This window comes from Phasianus colchicus, chromosome 4 (assembly GCF_987193195.1).
Source record: "Phasianus colchicus chromosome 4, bPhaCol1.hap1.1, whole genome shotgun sequence".
Taxonomy (NCBI): Eukaryota; Metazoa; Chordata; class Aves; order Galliformes; family Phasianidae; genus Phasianus; species Phasianus colchicus.
Window position 1 is genome coordinate 42,236,054 of NC_143439.1, and position 23,286 is coordinate 42,259,339.

The window sequence follows — 23,286 nt, forward strand, 5'->3', positions numbered from 1 at the left end:
AATCTTCACACTAAGATAGCCCACTAAGGCAACAGTAAAACTAGAAAGCCTTACCTCTTGATTTGTCTCCATCACTACTAGAGAATCTACTACAACTCTAACCATTTCCCCATCTCCCCTTTCAGGCTCAGCTTTAAGCACATTTCATCTGTGAACTGATTGTGTCCAGGTGCAGAAATGTCCTGATGGCAACAGTACAGCCCATATTCTCCAGGAAAGAGGTGGCATTGTTAATGATTACAAACTGCTCACACCTGAGCCTTGCATAGCTTTCTTGGTGGAAATGGGATTGGAGAAGTAATTGTTTATTTGGATTTTCAGGTGGGAATCACGTGCTTTAGAGCAATTCATGTACACAGAGTGGGCTATGGAGACAGTTTTACAAAACTGTGGACTTACAGGCTGATACTACAGTAGGATTCTAATGAGTTAACATTTCCGTTACAGTATTGAGTTATAAGAATGACATAATTATACTCTAAATATCATTTAGAAAACATTTTTCTTTAAGAGCCTAGACACTTGGGAAACTGCTTAGGATTCCACCAGAAAAGCTGAGCGTGAGTATTCAATAATGTATCCTTTTAAAACAGATCTACCAGGTATGTCTCCTTAAGTTCTGGAACTTCTCTGTCTTGTCTGGTTTCCTGGTACTTGTTCATGCAGGTCTTGCTCTGTGAGCATGCCTGTGACTAGCTGTGACACGGCATCTTTTCTTTCAAATTAATCTTATTTTAAAACACTTCTCTTATTTTAAATCTACCTAGACTTCCTTTTTCCAGAGCTTTAGTACCCAGTTCTCTTCTTACTTGCTTTGCTTACTGCAATGCACTTGCTTCTATGGAATACATTAAAACCAGGTCTTGGGAGTACAGGAATTACCCCTAAGGAAAAACATTTTATTCAGAACTACTGAGTTGTGAAAGCTTGGATTGGGAAGACAGTGGGTGAGTGTACCTTTAGATCTGCATCACAGAGTGGCAATACAAATAAAGGAAACGGCTGTTGTCTTGTATGCTCTTATGAGTAACCTGTATGAGATTTCAGTTCCCATATTAAGAGATAGAGACAAACTTGTGCATTTCTAAGCACCTTTTGCAGCATAATTACCAACTTCAAATAAGCAAATCTCTGTTTCAAGCCAGAGTTTGTAGACAAACTGTTTGCACAGCTGAACCTAACTATCTTGCTATAGATGGAATCAGCTACACATGGACAGACTGGGAGTGTTCAGCAGCAGAATCTCCCTTTACAACATGACTGAGTTGTGTATATATAGTGTTAAATACAGGTACATAACTACTCGCCAGTAAAAATCCCCCCCCTTTTTTTTTCCCTTACCTAATCAACAGGTTGCTTATGATTTGACGTCATTTCTTCTGGCTCCATTTTTGCTCTGGACAGGGGTCTCTTCCTTCAACACAAGAAGCAAAAATCACATCATTTCATTCACAATGCTGTTGGTTCGAGTTTTTAACCTTTCTCATCATTTATGATTTTCAGCTCTGAGTTAAATGAGTGAGGTGCTGTCTTAGGTAACTCTGGCACCACAAAATTGAGCCCCTCGCAGGTGTGCCAGTGAGTTTCTGGCTGATGTGCCTCAGATGAGCCACACTGGCTGTGCTCAGAGGTGCTTCTCGGCAAACGGGTTTAAGGCTCAGCAGTATTTCATGAAATGTACGTGAAATACATGATATACACGTTATACGTGGCTCAGGCTGGCTTCCTTCAGCTGCGGTGAGAGACTTGGTTACTGCTCTGCAGCGCTGGCCTTCAGCACTGAGAAATCAGGTTGGTGCCGAGACTTGTATTTAGTTCACAGCAGTTAACTCGCCCGGACATCTGCTCTGCTAGAGGCAGGGTGGACCCACAGGATGCCGCGTAGCCCGCGCTCCCTGCTCGGTGCTGTTTTCAGGTGAAGGACAATCAGTACACCTCCTTTTACAAAGAAGCTAGCGGCAAGGTGTACTACATCAGCAGGCTTACGTTCCTCCGCGCCAATTTCCCCTTTCGGGGCTTTCTTGGGGCCCGTAGGAGCTCCGACACCCGCCGCCTCGCACCTCCCGCGCAGCGCTGACGGCGCTCCCGCCGCGGGCTGTGAGGGCGCGAGGCCGCGCGAGCCCCCGGCACGAGCCGCCCCCCAGCGGCCGCGCGCTGCCTCCCGCCCCGCCCCGGCTCTCCCGCGCGGCCGTTGCGCCGCCGGAGCGTCAGCGGGAATTTCCAGTCAGGAAGTGCGGCGGGCCGGGGGCAGGGGCGGAGGGAAGGCAGGCGGCGGCCGCGCGGGCCGGGGTGCCGCTCGGCTGCCCTCGCCAGCGGGCCGGCGGCGGGGCCGGAGGAGGGAAGAACGGGGGAAAGTCCGCGCGGAGCCGGGGCGCGGGCGGCGTCACGCCGCTGACATGGCGCGGCGCTGAGCGGTGCGCGGCCGGGACCCAGAGGCGACGACGGCGCGGCTCCGCCAGCCCTGCGCTGAGCCAGGTGAGACCGCCGCTCTCTTCCCGCCCAGCCGTCCCGCGGCGCCCGTTTGCCTCCGCCGGCCGCGCTTCCTGCACCGGGCCGGGCGGCCGCGCCGCGGGCGGGGAGCTTTAACCCCCGGGCCGGGCCCTGAGGCGCCGGGAGCGGCCGGGGTGGGGGAGGAAGGCGGACACCGGCGGCGGGCCGGGGCGCGGGCACTCCCCGCTTCCTGGTGCCGAGTTTGTGCGAAGGGCGGCCGCCGCCCCGCCGTCCTTTCTTTTTTGTTGTTGTTGTTGTTTGTATTTCTGGTGCGGGTTTGAAGGGTCGCGCTGTAGACGCGTCGCGGCTCTTCAGCGAGTTTCCCGGAGCGGCTGCAGGAGGCTCGTCGCGCTGGTTGTCACGGTGCGTGGCTGAGAACAAGACCGTCGAGCCGAGAAGGAGCCCCGCGGCTGCGTGTGTGGGGGGTGGGGGGGTTGCCGGCCGCGGGGCCCCGGGGCTGCGGTGCGACGGGACGCTCCCGCCACGGCTGCGGCAGCTGGGCGCGCTGCCTGCCTGCAGGCGGCGGGGCGGCCGGAGCGTCGCGTCGCACGCGGTGTCGGAAGGGCGGCGGAAGGACGCTCTGGAAGGCAGCCGTTGCGTTCGGCTGCTCCTCGGCGCGGGCGCTTGGAGCCGTTGATGCTCTGCGCTCCCATGGTAACTCGGGGCAGAGCGGCGCTGGTGGCTGACTTCGCTCTCACCCGAACGAGCGCCGTTTCTGACCGGAGCTGGTGTTACGTGGCCGTTATCGTAATGCGGTGCGCGGCAGTAATTTCATTCAAATCAGTGAATTAGGAGTGCCTGTGAGCGTTTTCCGGATGAGGCTCAGAGGCAGAGATCCCGGTGACTTTGGTACTGCGCTTCGCCTTCCTGCTTAAAAATGCTCTGAGCCTTTGCTAAAGGGTAGTGCTTTATAAAGTAGCACAGACTCGAAACAACCGCCTTATGGCACCTATAATCTTTGCCATGTTTAGTTCCCTTCTTCTGATGTCCTCTTCTAATTTACTCTTCTAACAGAGACCGAGCTCAGTACTGAGTGGAACTTTCCCTCACCCGGTGCTTGCCTTACGAGGCTGAAGGTGCTGTGCATTGCCACCACCGTTGGGCTGACAGGACAGGTTGAAAATAGGGCTCTTTATTCCTATTTACATCTAGAGTGTGTGCTGTGTGCTGCAAAGCATTGGCTGTTGCAATAATGTTTTGGTTAAAGCAGCTTTGTTATTTCCCGGCTGTCTGTTCTAGGAAAGCATTAACCAAGATGTCATTTGGAGACGTCATCCTGTCTGCAGTGTTTTGTAATACGCAGTTTAATTGAGAAAATGAAAGAGGGAAAAAGCAGCCTGTAACTATCTGGAGGTTCTCTGTTCTGTAAACTTTTGTGGCTCAGTAATTTGACCAATGTGATCCCCTGAAGTGTTATTGTCAGGGTTGACCGTAGTGTTTTCAGGAGATTGCAGCAGAGATTTCAAGGAAGCTTAGTACTGCAAAACATGAAAGACCTGTTAAAATGTTTTAATCAGAAGTATTGAGGAGAAGAGGAAAACGCTGCCTTCCTTCTGTCCTCTGTCCCCCCCACCCCACCTTTTTTTTCCAAGAAAAAATGTTGATTGACAGCAGTCACCACAAAATGAAATTGTCTTGTGAGTAATGAAAATACTTTGAACAGAGTTAAAGGTTTAAAATTGAGAATGGCTTTGTTTCATTTCATGTCATGGTGTGTATTGTGTGCTTTTTAAAAATTGTAGTGAATTTCATAATCATACACATTTAGTTCAGTCAGTGCCTTCATGATGTTTTTGAAATCAGAAAAATTTGCTGATAAAGTAAACGTGCTGGGAGAGGAAAAAGTCATCTTTGGACAGGGTGAGAGGCTGAAAGGCAGAGCAGTGCTTCCTTGAGATGCATGCTGTAACATTTTCTGCTTCAATCATTGAAAAGTAGCAATTGTTTGTCAATGTTACTTTGCATTTAACTTTCTAAATCAATTTAAATAACTGCAAATGTACTTCTTTTTTTTTTTTTTTTTTTTGAGGTAGCGTTATGTGATTCCAGTATTTGGGCACTTACACATAAATACAACTGACTCAAATTTGGTAATTAATATATTATATATATATATATATATATATATATATATATATATATATATATATATAAAATAAATTATATATATATATATATATATATAAATATAATAAATTATATATATATATATATATAAAAATATAATAAATTATATATATATATATATATATATATATATATATATATATATATATATATATATAAAATTTCATGAAAATAGATTTCCTCTTCTTCATCATTCCCTTTCCCCAAAACATTCCTATGCCTTCCTTGATGAATGCATGCAAGGTCCAAAGCCAAGTTCAGTTTGGAATTCATTTTATCATGCTTCACAACACATGTGGCTCTGGAGGGACCAGAACCAAGTTAGAAGGCCCAGAAGTCTTTACCATCAAGGATCCCCTGTGCTGCCCAGAAAGCTTAAAATTCCCTTAGTAGTTACTTGTGTGCATAGTGAATGTCTTGAAGCTGCAAACATATGGTGGAAAGCAATATTATCATTTTAATAACTTAGAATAGGACTTACAGTGTAGCTGTTGGTCAGAAAATTCTGCAGCCTTAAGATATTCTGGGTAATTATTCTATGTTTACATAGATCATGTGAAAACTCACTCACTAAAATCTTCCTACTTTGAGTGCTGTAAATGTGTGCCAACTCTTTCATAAAAGCAAACACATCTGAATTTAGAAAATTGTTACTCTTTCCTTAAGTAAAGAGAAGTCTAAAGTTGGTTTAATTTTTTTTCTAATATATTGGTCGCTTCTCGTTGGTTCTCAGGCATAAAATAACAGATAAGGAAAAGAGAAAGTTTCAGGTTAAATAATGAAAAAGAAACTCTGGTCTTGGTCACTTTCAGCTGACACAGGGATTTTAGAAATGGAAGTTGTAATTTGATGTCCAGTAAGTGAACTGCGAACCTTTCATGAAGCTCTGCATCAGTAACGTCATAATTACAGTTGTCATTAATTGTGCCCTTAGGTCAGCCAGACTCAATGTTTGCATCCAATTTTGAGTATAGGAAGAATTCAGTGAAAGGTTTATTTTATTGAAGTGCTGCTGGCAGATTGAGAAGTAAGGTTTGAAGAGATGTTCCAGATGGTTCTGATCTCGAGGTGAAAAGAGAGGTGCTGAGGATTTCGATGAAGCTGGCAGACCTTGTGTGGGGAGGAAGTTGCTGTTGCTACTGCGTGCATTTCTTTTTTTCCCCTTTCAGCTTTGGTGTTCTGAAAAGCAGCGTCACATTTCATTTTCTCTTCACTTAAAACACAGAACTAGCTAAGCTAGAATTCAATCCATAGAGCAGACTGCACTGGTATCACAGATCAAAAGCAAAGTAGGTCTGCATTGTGTGTTTGTGTTGTTTTGTTTTGAAAATTTTACTTGTGTGCTTGCATACTTATGGACAAACTGTAACACACATGCAGTCATCAAAGCGAGTGGTTTTTGTTTTAAGTTGCATTAGTTTAGTCTAAATGTTCTTTATTACGTTAGAGTCTACTGGAGAAAATTAATGCTGAGGGAGTTGTATTATTTCTCTGTAAAACATGGAGGGGAAAATAGAAGCCATAGTAACCACTTTGCAGCTGTAGCTTTAAGCCGTGGGCCGGGGAAGATTGGGACGCCTCAGCTTTAGGGCTCTTGGCATAACCGCACTGATGCTGTTCTCAGTTCGACCTCTGTGGTTCAGCTGCCTGTGTCACTTCTTTAACCAACCGTTTCTGCCAAGGTGTATTTTCAGAGGCTGTTGATGAGCCAAGGGATACCGAGGATTCATTGGCTCGCTGCTGTACTTGCAGTGGTAACTGCCCTTGCTGCCCTCTGAGCCCTTCTTTGCAGCTGTGTTCTTTAAATGGAGGCTGTCCTTCAGTAGGACTTCAGAACCTGTGTAAAAGCAGCTGCTGATATGGTAAACCTTATGTGAACTGGACCTCTGGGTTTCCTTGCTGTTTAGCTTCTCAGCAGCGCTGTTCTTTCTCTCCTCAAAAAGGAAAAGGTTTGCTCTTTAGTGCTGATGATTCATTTCACTTAAGGCTTCTGAAGTGGGTATGTGTGTTCTCTTTGAGTTAGTATTTGACTTTGAACAATTTCATACGAACTAGGGCTATTCCTGAAGAACATTCAGTGATTCTTCTTCATCTACAGCAAAAAGTAGCAGCATTTTAACACAATTTTTACGTTACTTCAAGCAAAGTTACTGCCTTGTGGCTAAAATACAGTGCACTTAATGGAGTTGTTTTGCTGTGTTAAACCTCAGTATTTTTACATATACTTAGCGTTAAATATATGCGATAAGCACATTCTGATACATTTGAATACCGTTTATTACTTTGGATTAAATTGTTTTGAATGTATTCTAATAAAAACATTTTAATTTTCTTCTAATGTTGTCCTGGAAAAACAGTTTGTGTTTAGGGCATTTCATTCCCTCTTGTTGTGTTGGTTTGCTGCTTTGGCATCTGGTAAAGGATCAAAACAGGCAAAGAACTTGGTCGTAAAGATACTTACATGACTACATGGACTACATGAACAACTGTTATATTATCCGCCAAATAAGTTTCCCTATGCTATAATTTTTCCTTTAAATGTGATGATTATGTGAGTTAATAATTCTGACTCTCCATTTCCTGTAGGTAATTCTGCACTAAAAATTTCAGATTCAAAGCATTGCCCTCTTTTGAAATCTTTAATCTTTGTGATCACTTTCATTTCCCAAGTGGTTTGTAGTTTTAATACTGTTGTCCAATGGTGCACCTTAGAAAATATTTTAAAATTTTATGTCAGCATTTTTTTAATTAAAAAAAAACACACAGCAACAACTCCCCACCCCATCCAACAGGAAATAATAAGCAAACCCAGTTAATAACAAGAGGAGGCAATTTGTGCTGGTGTACTAGAAAAACAAACAGACAAGTTGTGTCATCTTGGGTTATGTAGTGTTACTGCAGCTTCAGAATTCTATGGATGAGAATCTGCAGAGGAAAGTAGCGTTTAAAAAAAAAAGAAAAGTCTCTGCACGACTCCCTTCTTACTGCTGAGTGCTTATACTGGAATCTTTCTTTGTAGATACTAACTCTGTGTGTTAGCTTAAGGAAGTAGCGAGCACAGTTTACCTACACTTGTACTGCAGAAGTTGAACATTGAGATTTATATTGAGAGTAGTTTACTCAAAACAACTCCACTCCACAGCACTGAAGTTATAGATGACTAATATTTCTTATCCTGTTTTAGTACATTTAAAAGCAAATTTCATGTTGAATTAAAATGCATTTTAAAAAAATCCATAAAAAAACCAACAATCATAATTGATGGGGGCTTCTTGTCAACTTACACAAGCTAGCAATTGCTTTCATGCTTTTAAACATACTGTTCTGTTTGTGTTTGATGTCTGTATCATAATGTGAGTAAAAGTGTACATACGTTCTTGTATTTTTTTTGTTTCTGTTTACTTTGTATGTTTCAGAATACTGCAGCTGTTAATCACCTTTTATTTAGAATAACCCCAGGGGTTGCGTTCTGTAGCACTTTTTTCATCCGCTTGGGAAAACCTTTATGTATGTCTATAGCTCACATTTATTCTGTTTTCCCGATTGGGCCTCAGGACAATATTAATCTAAATGACAGATATTTTGTCCACTCTAAACCTTTATCCAGGGACTTCAGAAACAGTGTAATTTATTAAAGTGAGTGCAGACAATGTGAGTACTTGAGAGCAATGTAAATAACTGTTGGTAAAATCTTTTCTGTGTTGAGATTATGGTTTCCTAGTATTTGGGAGGGAGGTATCTCCCTTCTTTTCCCTCACTTTCCCCGCTCCCTCGTATTCTTCCCCTGAAACAGTTTCTGCAGCAGTTCCGTATTCGCACGGTGTTGGAAGTGCAGGATGCTGGTAGTTAGCAGCTGTTGGAGCCTAGTTGTGTTGACCTGCTTTAAGCAGGTTTGGACAGTGTGTTCCAAATGCCAGCAAATGCTTGGAACCCTGCCTGTACAGTAGTCCCTATTACATTGCTTTTAACAAAAAATGGGTTCATTTTTCTTAAGAAAAATATCTTTTATTAAGCTCTAAAAATTTTAAGTGGTTAGAAGGACTTAAAAGAAATGAAACTGGTCAATTTAATGTGTATTTAACTGCTGTAGGTTCATGACACAGCTTGCATCTTGAAGCTTTAGAAGATCTAAACCTGCTGTTCTATGCAGAAGTAGATAACAGCAATTCTCTAACTTCCTTCCCCTTCCCCCCCAGTGCTTTTCTAAGAATATATTTTGCCTCAAAGGCTTTTGCCCTTGAGCTGTGCAAATTGTATTATGGGAAAAAAAGCTGGGTTTCAGGGGAATTGAAGCACTGGATGAAGATGGGAGGGTGTCCAGAACAAGGTGAAAAGGCTGAGCATTAGAGGAGGTGTGCAGCAGCCCAGCTCTAGGATGCTGCTGAAGGCTTCAGTCTAAATACCTTGGAACAGTATCTTTGTTCTGTCCAAGCAGCCTGTTGTCTTCATCTAGCCAAAATCATCTCATTGCAGCTCTTGTTATGATTCCAGCCCTACCTGGCAGTTTGCAGCATCTGTATTGCACAGTATATTCCTCGCAGTTCTGGAAATGCTGGTCTAAAACAGTTTTCTGTGTACAGATTGTTAGGAAAGTGTGCAAGGATGGATAGTTACTCCTAAAAGAGGTAAATAGAGAAGTAAACAATACCAGGTGAAGCACTGTGGAGACTGAACAGCATAGCAGTTACTGTTTCTAACTCAGTGTATCAAGACTGCTAGAGAATTTCAGAGAACTTGATGCTTCTTGTGAAGAGTTCTCTGCAATCAGAGAGTCTGCTGTGTTGTGCAGCCCAAATGGGGGGCACATAGGATTAGATGTATATACAAAACACATACAAAACAAAAAAGAGTCTTTGTCTCTCTTTCATCCTTAATCCTATTTTTAATAAGCAAAATAAGTAGGCTTAAGAGAATAACCACAGCAAATTTTCATTGTGTCTGATTGAAGAAACTTATTTTTAACAGTTAAATTACAACTGCCAAATTAAAGAGGAAAAGACCCTGCTAGAAAAAAAATGCAGGAAGAAGTGTGCGTTCAGTATGTCAGTCAGGTCATTTGAAGTGTAATAGTTGTGTTTTCATGTCTGGAGGCTACCTCTGCCTTTTGAATCCCAACCCTAAAAAGTGGGAAGGGGTGTTCTTTAAAATGAAAGCTTTCTTTAAACTGTCAGGCTAATTCCAGTTCAAGACTGTATTGATCTTTGAGTAATAAAGATCATCACCCACTAACATATGTACCTCCAGTCTGCCATTTACAGAATGTCTTAATTTCTATCCCGTTACGCTGATCTGTGCTATAAACAAACCTTTTTCCATAAAATATTAATCTATTCTGAGCTCAGTCTTTACAGTGAACTAGTTAAAAATAATGGGCATGTTTCAGGAAGATGAGTTGATGTTTTATATTTTAAAACACAGCAGCAGGCAGACACCGTAATGCAAGTCCTTTGTGTTCATTTTCTGAGGTTATAATGGACATTATGTACAACAGTTTAAGAGATGAGTGGCTACAGAGTCTCCATTGTGCATCACTCTCATTTATGATGAAAATCTTTGTGGGATAGAGAAGTTGGTGAACCTCTCTATCCTTTGTCACTGCAAACTGATAAAATAAAAAAAGAACAACAAATCCCCAACATATTCACAGATGAAAAGTAGAGACGTGCTTACCGTGTCTCTTTGAAGGTCTGGGAAAGGAAGCACATACGGTGTTTTTTAGCTGGTTCTGTGTGAAGAGTTATCTTCATCTGTAAGTTTACCAGTGACTTCAAAACTTGACTATTCAGAATTAGGGGATTAAAGCTCACATTTCTTTTGGGGCTGAGACATAGGTTGCTCTGAAAGTAATGCCTCCTGTTTATTTCCATGGAAACTACAGCAGATACAAAGAACACAATAACAGTATACACAAAGAACACAATAATTAGTTGATACAGCAAATTCTCAGCTACAAACCACTATTTTTCATCATAGTTATTACCATTAGCTATTCATTTTTGCAGCAATGAACAAAAGCCTGCATGCTGTGCTCATAAAATCTGTGCCAGCCCAGGTGGCCCACTGTCACCACTGCTGAAGCACTCTACCTAGCACCCCACTGTACTCACATCCACTGTTTGATCTCCATATACGTTCATCAGGCATTATTTAGTATCACTGGGTGCAGTTTTTTTCTGCTTAGTGGAATTCATTTCATTTCCTTTCCTTTGCTTCGTACTCACTGCCATATTGTCAAACTGCCTCTCTGTTGCCATCCATTTCACAGTAATGAAATGTAATGGAATATTGGTGGGAGGGTTCAACCTCTACTGCCATACCACCAACACCCACCTCTGACATCACAGGGCAACATAGTGATATAGGTGGCATTACTTTTGGAGCAGACCTCTTATTTAGGGAGTATTCAAATGATTTTGTTTTCTGTTTGCAGGCATAAGAAGCCATCCTAATCTGATTGTGCATGCACTATTTGGGTTTTTACCCAAGCCAGTGTTAGGAGAACAAAGCTAGGATGGAGTCTGAAGTCTTGATTTTTTTTTTTAATTATTTTTTTTTAATGGAATGCATCTGCTGAGTGAGAAATATTCTTAAATAACTGGGTGTTAGTGTCTGGATCAGACATTAAACTTTGATTTCTAGTAGTTGCATTAGGTTATGCTTGTCTGTGCAATTGTGTTCCTGAATAATAGTGTTCCTATTATGATGAATTATGATTTTTCCAATTTAAATGTCTGATCCATATGGAGCTTTTTAATAAACATTCAGAATACAATAAATGAATTCTGTGTTCTTCTGTCAGTGGCTGCTTGTACCAGGTATTATTCAGGTATTAATGAGGAGGAGAGAGGCAAGCTATCTGCCATTATGATCAGTTGGTTGGTTAGGTTGGTGCAGTCCAGTCAGGTTCCATATATGTGTATGAAACCATATGTCTGCCTGTTTGTTTTTTTGGTTTTTTTTTAAATCATTTTTAAAAACTTTTTTCATGAGAGTAACTGACTCATTGTGGAGGAGAGAGGAGTACACGTGTGCACACAGTTAAATTCCCTCAGTAGGTGCAGCGGTGTGGTTTTGAAAAATGGAGCTGGATTTTAGGGTTTCTTTTTGTGCTATGAGCAAAATGGTGTTCCTTCACCCTTCACTGAATATTCACACTGAAAACTACTGTGAGTTGAAACATTTAGTTCCTGGGTGCACTCATCTGAAAGATTTCAGAGGATCTACAGGGTACATAGTGTCGTGGTTCATTGTGGTCTTCAGGTATCTGGAAATATATATATGGGAACCAGACATATATGGTAAAACAAACTTCCATGAAACAGCTTTAATCCCAGTCATCTTCAAATGAGAATTGTATTTCTGACCTGACATTTCTAAGATGCATATAGCAGCAGATACAGCTTGAATAAGAACTATCTCTGAGCCACAGTATGGCTCAGGTACCTCTCTTCACAAGGTGAGAGTGAACAAAGCTACTCATGGTAGGTGCTCATCTTCTATGCATGCTGGGAAGGTGCATAGAAATTCAAGCAATAGGAGGAGAGGGCGATTAAAAGATAAACAATTAAGTATTAGGCTCTGTCTTTAATGATAGTCTGACTTTGTGCATATGTTTGTGGGTTTTTTCTGTCATGTTATTGACATTTCCTGGATTTGCCACAGTCTTCTTAGAAGAAGAGGAAGCTTAGAGATTTGATAGCTAAAAAAAATGCCAAGCAAAAATGCTATTCTGGAGGTATGGGAACAGTTTTGTCCTTTGTTTGCCTTTGAAAGAGACAAAGCAGGTAGTAAAACAGAAAGTGTTCTCAGGCATTTAGAGGGCTCATTTTAAATTGCTGGGTTAATTTTTGTCTATGCCCTGAAAAGGCACTCAAGTGTCAATTTATATACACAAAACTGAATATTTGCACATCTAAGTCATCCAGTGTTTATAATAAGCCAGCTTAGCATTTATGCCAGAGAGAATGTCTTTAACCTTTCCCCCTAGCACAGCAGCTTAAGTAAGAGGTACCTGTGCTTTTGGTGCTTGAGTGGTTGTTCTTAGTGTCTGGTTACAAATGCTTTAATACAGACATGCAGTGCAGTATGCAGGTAGCAACCTTGCTTCTGAATGGAACATTCATCTTTGCTCTGGGGATGTTGTTATTTCTTGGATCTGCCAAAAAAAAAAAAAAACACAACCAAACCAGAAATAGCAGTTCTGATAAGGTGAATTTGAAGGACTGATGCTAGCAGACGTTTGTTTCTGAGATAACTTTGGTCTCACTGGTTGTTAAATTAAAAGTTTTCAGTAGTACTGCCTCTACAGTATTTTTCAACTACAAATCACAGGTTTTCGCACAGAATTTTGCTGGAGTGAGAGTGGTGCGGTCAGAGAAAACAGAGTGGGGCAAAGGTGGTGGAAAATTGTGTTAAGTTTATCCTGTTGAGCTTGCAGATAAAGTTGTGAGATGTCCTGTTTGAAAAGTTTGTGAAGAAGTATGCAATTAGCAAACTGGATAGTTGCTATTGATTTTAGTTCCTCAGAATCTTTGTTACTCTTATCTGGGAATTTTAGGTATTTCTAAACATAACTTTGTTTATATGACTCAGGAAATAGTAAGAAATTAAACATGAGAGATGACAAAACAAGACTTAGGGAAGAGTTTTTATTCTGCTTGTTCAGAAGAAATCTGGCAATTGTAGTTACGGTTACCTGGTCAGTGTGCAGCTGTGGGTGTAGTCTGACACTTCCTAAAAAATGTTGGCTATTGAGGTTCTCAGATTGTTTACCATAACATCCATACCTTCAGTTGGGAAGTGTTTGCCAAAAACTGGATTACAGTCCTTTCAGTGATTTCAGTAACTTGTCAATGAGTTATGAGAGTTGTGATCTTTTTATGCAAATAAAACATCAAAGAAAAACATCTTTCAGAATCTAAAGTTCATAGTATACAGAAGGTTTTGTTAAAAATGCCTTGTATTAACAAATTATTAGTGAAAACAGTCCTTATAGAAAGTGCTTGTTATGAAACGTGACTGGCTGGTGTCTAGGTTGCTCAAGTGATGGGAAATAAGGTAGAGTATGAGTATCTGGCTGTCTCATTTTTTGGCTGAAATCTTATGACCAATTCTTTGGTATTTGCTCAAATACAGCAAATGGTTATTACTTGGTAAATATTTCTTTCTAAAATTTGATTATAAACAAGCAAGTGCTTTTATTTTCTAGGTTAAAAAATCATCTTATCCACATGGACCTCTTTTTTGCTGGAACACATGACTGTGTCGAGTGTCTCCTCTTTCACCGTTTAAAATTTTCATCAATTTTCTCCTGGTGTATTATGGATGGCTGTGTGTTGTCACTGCAGCTCATTAATGGTCTGAGTCTCTGTCAAAGTGAAACATCCAAATATTCCAGTTATCTGTTGGATATTTGCCTAATTTAGGCAGAGTGCATGCAGTGACTCAGTTTTTCTTTATCTGTTTACTGGTTCACTTTGAAACATGATTCATGTTCACTCTGGTGGAGTATGAGTGCCAGCAACATGTTTGTAATTGTTATTAGTTATTATCCTTATTCAGAATGTCTGTGTGTATGCAGACATGAGTCTCTTGAAATTGTCACTATTGTTATTTTCAGGTGGCCCCTTGGAGAGCCTCTTTTTTTTTTTTTTTTTTTTTTTACAATGGAATTGCAATTCTTTCAATAATGTTTACATGAGAAGAAATAACAGCTATATTTTAAAGCAGACTTAGAAAGTTCCTAAGAAAATTTCCAAGTTTTGCTACTGGCTTATCATTACGTGTCCTGGAAAGATAAGGCAGGCTAAAATTTACCAGTGACCAACACTGACATCAAGACCTCTACAGAGGACTATGTTTTCTGTATAGCCATAATTGTCACTGTCAGCACTATGCGTGTCTGGATGCCAAACATTTGTGGACCTCAGGAAAGAAAGGAGTCAGGCTTCAAAGGAGTCAATATTTGACTCATTTTTGTATTTAAAGAAAAAATATAAGATCTTCAAGAAAGAACATTCTAATCTTTCATTTAGTAGTACTTCACAAGAAGTTAGGATTCATTCATACATTAATGATTTTAAGACTTTTCATTGTATAAAAATGCAGTGCTTCCTTTGCTATGCTATGATAATGATTTTGCTTACTCAAGCAGAATAGTCAGGCTGAAGAGAAATACAAATTAATTCCTAATTTTAATGAATTTGCAATAAATTTAGATTTCAGGACTTTGACTAGAGTCTTGAGTTGCTTGGGAGCAAGCAATGGAAGATCCTAGCTGTAGCTTGTCCAGTCCTTAGCCTGTTCTATGCAGATACTGGGGAATTTTAGGAGCATTTTATAAATCACTGATACTGTAAGTAAATTAAGATGGGTCAGAGATGGGCTTTTTAGCTCATCTGACTTTGAGTATTCATCTATATTGAAAAGAAAAATGAGAGTTCTTATTCTTTCTGTGTTTCAGGACTTAAAATGGCAGGAGAGGATCCATATATTATGGGAGTGTCAGATCCCCAAGTAAGTGGGTTTGTTTATTTTAATATCCCTCTTTTCTATTCTGGGTCTTTCTGTCTGCCTCTTATACTGTCCTGTCATTTCTTAGGCTTAAGAGCATGGAAATATAAAAAGCATCCCAGCTATTTTTATTTCTTAAGCCAGCCTTTCCATGACCAGTAAAGTTACCTCACCATTGGTGGAATGGCTGAAGTCTAAAGGAGGAACAAGCTTGTTTAAAGAAACATCTCATTTTTATGGCCTGTCTTCCTGTGACATTTGCCCTGAACTTCCTCCTGTGATAGGCATTAGACTTGATCTGAAAATAAGGCCCCTTACGCACTGATAAGTTAATTTTTGTCATTTCTGGTGAAATTTGCATTGATAGTGATGACTAGAATGTTCTTAAACTCACACAGATCTTGGCTTTTCCACAGCAATTCCACATCTTATTAGATCATTTCATGATTCATTTTAATTTTCATTAATAATGCTTGAGTGAAAGGTTGGAGTGAAGAACAGACCATTTCTACTTACCTTCATTTCCAAGAAGAGAGGATTTTCTTTTTAATGCTTGTTCCACTTTAGAAGATTTTACTTGACAACAATTACAGTGGGTTAAGACATGTCGATATTCAAAACAAAAACTGTAATTTAACCTAGGCATTCTGTTTTCCTGCTTTAGAATTTGTAGATTTATTTGAATAAGGAATGTAGTCTGGTAGGGTTTAATTGCAGAATTCGAAATTAAAACTTAAGTGGCTCTCAACAAGTCTTCGAGCAAGTCATGTAGGGTCAGATTTTCAGAATTTGGCATCTAATCTCTTTTGAACAAACAACTGACGACCGCTAATCTGTAAGCAAAATGCAAGCTTAGAAACTGTGCTGAGCTCAGTGCAGTCATGTCACACTGGTGAAACTTTCACTACTATCGATTTTGCTGGCATTGCTGTTGACAGGAAAAATAAACCAAAATATAAAGTGTTAACCTATTGGAATCTGAGTCATTGTAGAGAACTTTGAAATTTGTTCCTAAAAGTTGCTTTAGGAAACGGTTTGTATGTGTAGTAATGAAGAATGTATTCTCTTCCAATATAGATGTTTGCAATGGACCAGCTCATGGGAATGAATACAATATTTAATAATACAGGCTACATCACTTCAGATTTACCACTACGAACAGGTAGGAACTGTTGCTGTTTGATTGTGTTGTTTTCTGCTGTTTCTCCTGGCTTCTTTTCTTTGTTGTTGTTTTTTTTCGGGTGTGAAGTTCTTTTCAGAGGCTAGTTTGTTTACATTGTAAGATATATGTTGGTTTGACTTCATATTACACCATCAAGCATCACTTACCTTTATGAAAGTTTCAAGGGAGACAAATTAATTTTCATTTTACTTGTACAGAAACTGAAAGTTTGTCAGTTAATTGCTTTAGCCAAAGAGCTTTGAGTGACCTGTTTTTTTATAATTATTATTCTAAATTTGCATAATCAGTGACCTCTGATGTTTGTATTGCCAGTTTGCAACATGTACGTTTTTTTCTCCTTCATCTTAAATAGTATTTCATTTGTTGTAATAATTCTTAAGGTGCTTGTTTTTTCACTAATAAAATGTAGAGTATATGCAACTTCCTGTATCATTCAGATGTGTTTTTCCTTCTTGGTGACTTCTCTGTTTCCTGTAATGTAGCAGTTTGGTATTAAGTGTACCTGACGACTTCCTGAATTTTTGCACTAGTTTGAAATCTCAGTGTCAGATTTTGCAACCAAATACTGCAAATGAGCAAATAGTGTTCTGCAAAAGTGTAATACGTGTTTCTTGCAGTATAGATCCAGAACAGGAACTCTTCAGCCAGCATTAGCTGCTTGATCAATCCTGATCTAGTTTTGGTATTCGATTTCTTTGTACTTAATTTTAATTTTTAATTTAGAAAATTGCATTTCTCCTGCTTAATTTGTTAAAATAGCTGGTTTAAAAGGAGAAGGAGAATAAAAATCTGTTTAACCATATGAGGTTTCTCTTGGTTAACTATCTTTATTATAGTCGCTAGTATCTTTTAACATAGCACTTTGTCTTGCTGATTTGTTCAGGTCTGTTGTATAAAGACATAGGTAGTGTCTTCTGCATTGAGATTGCTTTATTTTGTTGAAAAAGCAAACCCATATTGTATGTTGTGTTTTATATATTTTTGAGAAACTTGATAGCAGTGAAGGTGTAAAGGATAGAATTAAATAAGCAACTGGCCTTTTATTTTGTAGTTAAAATTCTACCTTAATGTAATAATAAATGCAGATTTAAAAATAGACACTCTTTCAGTGCTTTTTATGATTTACATCATACCTCAGTTTTCTTGACTGAGTAGTTGTGAGCAAGGATCAAGAAAAACACATGGTACAGATAATTTGTTTCAAGGTAAACTGCACTGATGAGCAAAGCTCTTGACAAATATGGAAAAACATCCAGCAAATGAATATTGCTATCATTTAGTTGCAGTGCATTTTCAATAAGGCAGATAAAATTGTACAGTAAGATTCATTAATGTAAGATTAATGGGCCTTCACTGCTCTCCTAGAGATTTTATGAGACAGTTGACCTTATTGGTATTTTGATTTCCCCACAATGATATCTTTCTTACATCTACCTTCTGAACTTAGTTTATAGTCTTCATGCCAGGCTCATTCCATACAAAATATTCAGACATATAAAACTGATTTTCAGATATCTATTTCCTGTCTAAGCTGGAAAACAGCTGTTTAAAAACCATGTGGGGGAGTTAAGAATTCTCTGGAATCTGTAATCTCAGAAAGCTCTTTCAGGGCTAGTTCCAGCTATATCCTTAATTTGCAAAATTACTTAGCTGCCGTTTATTAATTTTTCTTTGTTGCACTGATCTTGTCTGCTGCTGCAGTATAGCTGGCACATTCTCTGTGTACAAAATGGGATTTAGTCAAGAAGTATGAAATAACCATACAATCATAGAATGTCTTGTGTTTGAAGGGAGCCCAAAAACAATCAAGTTCCACCCCCCTGCCACAGGCAGGGCCACCAACCTCCAGTTCTGGTACTAGAGCAGGCTGCCCAGGGCCCCATCAACCTGGTTTTGAAAGGCTCCATGGACGGAGCATCCGCAACCTCTCTGGGCAGCCCACTACAGCACCTCACCACTCTCTGTGAAGAACTTCCCCCTGACATCCCATCTAAACCTTCCCTCCTTGAGCTTAAAACCATTCCCCCTTGACTTGTCACTATCTACCCGAGTAAGAAGTTGATTCCAATCCTTTTTACGTTTCCCTTTTAAGGTTATCACAAACATGAGTTTCAGACTAGATTATTACTGAAATGCCATCTAATTGTGCATTTGTAAATGAGCAATGTCAGACTTATTACATTGGCAGGCAGGTGTGATGTATATATGGATTGCCGTATCACGCCAGTGTAGGTGAATCAACAAATAGCCGGGGAATCTGGGGACTTTCTGATGACAGATGTTCTGTCATCTATTTACAGTAATAGTAGAAAAATATTTGAGATGTGAGGCAAGGATTTTCTCCATGCAGTTGTCAGTGTTCAAATCTTTCTACCCACTTTCCTTTTTTTCTGTCTCACAGCAGTTTTAAGTAAAAATTGTGGTTAGTGCTTGGTTATTTTGGCTCTAAAGCTGTAGTAGATGGTTACTTGGGTCAAGGTCTACATTTACATTTAAATCTAGAAGGAGAAGTAGTCTGTGTGCCTTCTGTGAAAAAAGTTGTATTTACAACACCCGTAACAGTGCAAACTGCAGGACTGAGCTGCATGTTTTAAAATACCTTCAGCAGCAAGGCAGCATGGCGTGAAGTCTGCAGGTTCTTTGCTCATTGGGAAGCATCCTGCTTTTGAGAGCCAAATACTAATCCTTCACGTATTAAGGAGGTGTAGAAGCAGATATGCAGCAGTGTGATGTCCACTGCATATTGGGGGACAAAGTAGTGATGCCTTAAATTGGAGAGGAAATGGGCAGAGCTCTGAGCAAAGTCTTTTACAAATTTGGGTGTTTCTTATTGTTTTCTGATTGTACAGTATTATCTACAACCATAAAATGTAGCACTCTGTGTATGAATTATTTTGAATTTTAGAGATATTATTTTGGTTTTAGAGGCTGTCATCTAACCAGCTGTTGGCATTCAAGTATTGTTTTTTTTTCTTACTTCAGTCAGACTAAGCCTGTGAGGTTGAAGCAGGCCCATCAGCAACTGAAGGATGTCATCTGTAGGCTGCTAAAATTACACTGTTCTGGTTTTCTTTAGCTGCCACTGTTTCTTGAATCTTCTCTGCCTAGCCTTCTATGATGCTTGCTGTTGAGAGGGAAAGGTGTTGAGGGACAAAGATGATGCTGTTTAAAGAAAAAAGTATTTCATATTTTTTGAGAGAGAAAGATATTCCTAGGAAGAGATTCAGGGCAGCATGACCATCACCAAAAATGAGATGGGTATTCATTTCCCTGTCCCAAATCAGTGGCCCTGATCCTCACAAGCATGGGCAGACCTGCCTATGGCTCTTGGTATTTTTTTCTAGATCTGCTGTGCTTGTCTACTGAAGAGTGAAAAGGAGGAAGAAGGAGGTTAAGCAGAGCTCATGTGCTGCTTGCTTTAAACGTTTTGCTTTAAATGTCACGCTTTAAACTGTATTTGTGTTCCTATGAGGGTGGATCTCTGACAGGGGATAACTTGTAAATCAGAGAACAGTTTGAAATAGAAGGGTCTTTAAAGACCATCTAGTTCCAACCCCCCTGCTATGGGCAGGGACACCTCCCTCTAGACCAGGTTGCACAGAGCTCCATCCTGCCTGGCCTTGAACACTTCCAGAGATGGGGGATCCTGGTTTTGACTGAGATAATTTTCTAATTTTTTTTAGTAGCTGGTGTAGCACTGTATTTTGGATTTAGGTTGAAATTTTGCTGATAGTGCACTGATGTTTTAGTTGTTGCTGAGCAATGCTTTGCTGAGCAAAACTCTTTGGTTTCTCATACTGCATTGACATTGAGGAGGCTGGGAGTGCACAGGGAGTTGGAAAGGAGCAGAACCAGGGCAGCAGCTGCCCCCAGTTAGATGTAAGGCATCATGCAGAAAAAGAAAACTGAAGGGATTTGGGTGGGCAGCCACTGCTTGGGGACTGCCTGGGCATGGGTCAGCCAGTGGTGAGTAATTGCATTGTGCTTTACACAGGATTTTTATTCTTGGTTTGTTTTTTACCTTTCTCCCACCTTCGCCCCTTTTCTTATTAAACTGACCTTATCTCAACCCATGAGGTTGTATTCTTTTTTTTTTTTTTTTTAATGCTTTCTCCCTTTCCACAGAGTGGGAGTCAGCAATCATGTGTGTGGTGCTTAGCTGCCTGCTCGATTAAGTCACAGTGGGGGTCATCCACAGCTTCTCTGGGCAGCCTACTACAGTGCCTCACCACCTCCGTAGTGAAGAATTTCTTCCTAATGTCTAATCTGAATCTACTCTTTTTTTAGTTTAAAACTGTTACATTCCCTGATGGAATTTCTCTCCTTGTCTTTCCTGTAGTCCTCCTTTAAGTACTAGAAGGCTGCTTGAACATTTCCCTTGAGCCTTCTCTTCTCCAGGCTGAACAACCTCAGCTCTCTGGGCTTGTCTTCATAGGAGAGATACTGCAGCCCATCTGCTCATCCCTGTTGCCCTCCTCTGGACTCACTCCAGTCTGAGCATGTAGCAGCAATGTACCCATTCCAGGGCCAACTCAGGAGTGATGGTATGGGGTTTAATAGCCATGACCGTGAGGCTGTGAATGGTTTCATCTATATCCACAAAGTTGAACAGTACAGTTACCAGGAGGAGGTACAATACAGCTGTATTGAGGGAACAGAGAGGACGTGACCAGAGCAGATGCCCTTGAATGTCTTCAGGTACTAGGGAAGCTGCTAGATAAAGGACACACTGAGTGCCACGGTGCTGCCAGGCCTGCAAAGATATCATACCAACATTGCATCCCATTGTTCTTTGGCTTGGCTTTGACGAGAAGAATGTAGTTAAGATGGGTACTCCTTTGCAAAGTGCGTGTGCAGGATGAGGCCTGTCAAGAGGAAGAAGGAAGAAGTGGTGGGAGTATCAAGATGCAGGAGGGCTTCTGACTCAGGCAGGAAGAAGAATGAAGAAATATAGCAGTTAAAGGAGATGTGGGGAAGTGCAACTGTGACTCAGGCTGGAAGGGAGGTAGTGGGATGTGAGTTGGCCTGTGGCGAGTGAAGGGAGAAGACAGAAAAGGAAGCACTGAAGTATCACAGTATGGCAGTGCACCGAACTCTCTCCTGGTTAGGGGAATGTGATTGAGTTGCAGTCCATGGCCCTCCTGGTTGTGCAGCAGTGCCAGGCAAGTCATGAGGAGTCCTTGGCAATACCTGGCAGCTGTGGGAGTTAATCCTACATGGAGATGAACTCCATTACTGCATCCTGCTTCAGCCTCTCTAGAGCAAAAGTGGAGGTAAAGCTATGTGTTTACTAGCATTCCTTTTTCTGGCTGTGTAACACCTAAAAGGGGGTTGGTTGTTATAAAAGAACTTGAAGAACACAACTTTAATTGGACTGACTGCTCCCAACCTAGAACAGAGGTGCGAATGTTGTCTCAAATCTTATTTTATCAAATCTTATCACTATTCACTCCATTTGCAAAGTGTACACCTTCAGCTTTCATTTGTTTAGACTAGACATGCCTACTTAATAGAAATGAACTATTAGAAACTTCCCTGTGCAAAACACTTCACTTTCTTTCATATTTTTTTCTTCCTCAGGAAAAATTTGAGAGGAAGAGAGGAAGAAATGGAGAAGGGACCACATAATAAATGCTAGGCTGCCTATCTAATGTACTTCTGGAAAGTATTCAGAGTCTAGGGAGAGATGGCTGTATGACATGTCTTGCAAAGTAGAATTCTTTTCATAGTCAATATATTACTTATGCTTGAAAGTTACTTTGAATATTGCCTCTTTATTTTTAAATAGAATTTTTGGTATAATTAAATGCCTTAGTATGCCTTCTCTGTCCACTTGCTCAGATGTGCTTCATATGCTATATTAACATACTAAATTAGTGATAGGAAAAGAGAAAATGTTTATTCTTACAACCCAAAAACTAAAATAAGATCTTGCAAAACATTGTTTTACATAAATTGGTATATGTTTGATTAATCTGTCTGCTGTCACTTATTAATGTCAGCAGATATAATTTGCTTTTAGACATTTACTCTGCAACCTTTTTTTGTACTTCCTAGTATTGGTATTTAAGATACTTTGATTTTTCTTATGTTTATGTGATTTTTGTAAGTTTTTGTTTTGTTTTGTTCTTTCCCCCAAAGGGGGCACAAATTCTAGTGTCCTAAATTTTTCATTTTCGTGCATGCAAGGTGAAACTATGTCAGTAGTACAAAGAATTCCCTTAAGCTTTCCACTAGGCCAGTGTAATGTAAATCCCTCTTGTAGGCATATGAACTCCCTCATGCTGACCTTTTGAACCTGGATCATCTGCTTCATAGTGGACTTCTGTAACCACTCAGCTTTTACAGAAAAGAGTACTTTGTTTTTCTGGCTTAATGGTTGAGAGAGAGCAGTGGGATTTTGTGCTGATTCTAGTCCCAGGTATATGCCTTGAAAGTGAATTCCTAAGGGGAAAACAGTCAAAGAACTACTTGGCAGGTCATGACCTGGATAGGGGCTTGGTTGAGAATTGAGTTACACTGTTGTATTTAATGTGAATTATTTCTGCCAGTGCTCAGAGGATGCAAGGCCTCTGGATTGCTAAAGTATAACATGAATTGTAACATTTTAGATGTCTAAAGAATGGGGAGGGTTGCAGGTGTGTTCACAGATAAAAGTGCCAGTTAAATCTAAGTGCAATATTGTATGTAAACCTAACTTTAAACCTAACTTTATTCATCTTGACTCCATGTTACACACACACACACACAAAAGCATAAAATCGCACTAAAACTAAATATTAATCTACATATTTTAAAATTTCTAAAGTCTAAAATATTTTTTCATGCTTTCCAGTGTAAAATGATGTATATTTTTTCTTGAGGCAGTTGCTTACTTGACTTCAAAGATTTTGGTTGTAGTGCTGTTTACTTTTTCACAGGAAGAGTGTTGGACTTGGGAAATAAATGATCTTTATATTTGAAATTGTTGTGAC

At 40.2% G+C, this 23,286-nt stretch overlaps 2 protein-coding genes across 3 annotated transcripts in view; one reads left to right on the top strand and one right to left on the bottom strand.

Moving 5' to 3' along the window:
* Positions 1 to 1,357: 1,357 nt before the first annotated feature.
* Positions 1,358 to 3,255, bottom strand: LOC149918217 (uncharacterized; the record flags this gene model as incomplete). The annotated part of the gene is made up of 2 exons (XM_090140107.1): positions 1,358 to 1,414; positions 1,987 to 3,255. Coding segments are annotated over 2 exons (1,326 nt in total), but the record flags the coding sequence as incomplete, so codon positions are not given.
* Positions 2,339 to 23,286, top strand: part of NFKB1 (nuclear factor kappa B subunit 1) — a 59,029-nt gene continuing 38,081 nt past the window's right edge. For both annotated transcript variants that reach the window (XM_031608833.2, XM_031608831.2), the window contains exons 1-3: positions 2,339 to 2,475; positions 15,080 to 15,132; positions 16,207 to 16,291. In XM_031608833.2, coding sequence (XP_031464693.2) covers positions 15,088 to 15,132; positions 16,207 to 16,291 — 130 coding nt within the window. In that variant the 5' untranslated portion in view covers positions 2,339 to 2,475; positions 15,080 to 15,087. The remainder of the gene's footprint in view (positions 2,476 to 15,079; positions 15,133 to 16,206; positions 16,292 to 23,286) is intronic.